This window comes from Trichinella spiralis (assembly GCF_000181795.1).
Source record: "Trichinella spiralis strain ISS 195 chromosome Unknown Scfld5433, whole genome shotgun sequence".
NCBI lineage: Eukaryota > Metazoa > Nematoda > Enoplea > Trichinellida > Trichinellidae > Trichinella > Trichinella spiralis.
Window position 1 is genome coordinate 1 of NW_003532372.1, and position 1,417 is coordinate 1,417.

At 54.9% G+C, this 1,417-nt stretch overlaps 2 protein-coding genes across 2 annotated transcripts; one reads left to right on the forward strand and one right to left on the reverse strand.

The window, feature by feature from the left end:
• Positions 1-75: 75 nt before the first annotated feature.
• On the forward strand, positions 76-648 carry Tsp_14456 (conserved hypothetical protein; the record flags this gene model as incomplete). Its single annotated transcript, XM_003366769.1, has 2 exons — positions 76-355; positions 386-648. Coding segments are annotated over 2 exons (543 nt in total), but the record flags the coding sequence as incomplete, so codon positions are not given.
• A 349-nt stretch (positions 649-997) lies between these two features.
• Positions 998-1,390, reverse strand: Tsp_14457 (zinc knuckle protein). The gene has a single exon (XM_003366770.1). It carries the CDS (start codon positions 1,388-1,390, stop codon positions 998-1,000), a length of 393 nt encoding a protein of 130 aa, XP_003366818.1.
• Between the last annotated feature and the right edge of the window lie 27 nt (positions 1,391-1,417).

A 1,417-nucleotide genomic window follows, 5' to 3' on the forward strand; every position in this document is an offset into this window, starting at 1 on the left:
AAAATGGTAGGGACAAAATTCCTTATTTCTGAATTCTATCACAAAGTGCTGTTCAACAGTAAGCACTGACTGAAGTTTTGGCATGCAATACCAAGTAGGTACCAGCGGTCTGGTGATCTTAAAAGACATTGGCTACCATCTCCATGTAGTTTTGACGATTTAGCTGAACAATATGATGTACGTTCCCCCCGCAGACGGGTGATGTTCCTGCTGCCTGGTGGTGCCGCCTCGGAAAAGACGGTCTCCCAGCGAACTCTCTGGCGTAGTACCGCTTCATCCGGTCAGAGTGTTCCACCCAGTGAGCAGCACTTTTTGCTCCTGGGTGACGCCCCCGGAATGTTTGTGACCCCATTACGTACATTATCCATGTAGGGGCCTTTCCCAGCCGCGGTCGAGTTTCCGTCCTTTTGGCAAGGCCAACCACCCAGTCGTTCGGGCGGAAATGCGTTTCATTTGCATGGCGGTCGTACAGGCACTTCTGTCGACGCTGCTGCGTTTACAGGTGGTTCTTCACGAGTTCGTGCACAGGATCGATGCGCTCTCAGGTTTTCCGGATGTATTCCGGCAGCCTTTGGGTTTCTTGCTCCTGCGGGTTCCCAATGTGCACGTCCACCGGTAGCCGCAGCTCTCCGCCATACATGGCGATAGCAGGCGTCACCCCCGTGCTCTCGTGAATGTTGCTATTGTACGCCAGCATGACAAACGGCTGAAAGTCATCCCACTGGTGCGGGTTTCCATCGAACATGATGGACAGCATGTCGAGGAGCGTTCAGATGAATTTCTCCGCTTGTCCATTCCCTTGCGGGTGGTATGCAGAGAATCGTGTCTTCCTGATGCACAACAAGAAGCACATCTCCATCACCACCGACGCTTCAAATGAGCAACCTTGATAGCGATGTACCTATCGACCAACAAATTGGCCACGCCCAGGGGCTGCTCGATGGCTCACAAGATCTCGCCTCAACATTTCGAACAGGAGGGATACCACCTGCGTTCGCTAGTGGTGGGCGATCCGCGTTGGAAAGCACCGAACTGGCTTGGCGTCTCCGGTGTGAATGACGTCCCACAGGGTCTCCGAGCACCGCATAAATTTTCCGTCCGCTAGGATTACCGCGGACCCAGTGTCAACGAGCATGTTGCACCTCACATCTCCCACAGAGCCTTCCACAGTCAGGGTTTCAATCTCAGGGGATCGTGTGACAACGGCGTTAAAGGTTCGGGCAGTACTGCTACCCTTGGGCGTTCGGTCGTCAGGGAGGGGGGAAGCTTGGCAGACCCTACTGATGTGGCCCGTTCTTCCGCATGTCCAACACGTTCTGCGGTCTTTCTTCTCCCGCCGGCGTCGCTGCTGGGGAGTCGCTCTCTTTGCAGCCGCAGGGATGTCCGTCATCAGCAGCTGCTTCAACTGCCGCGCCAC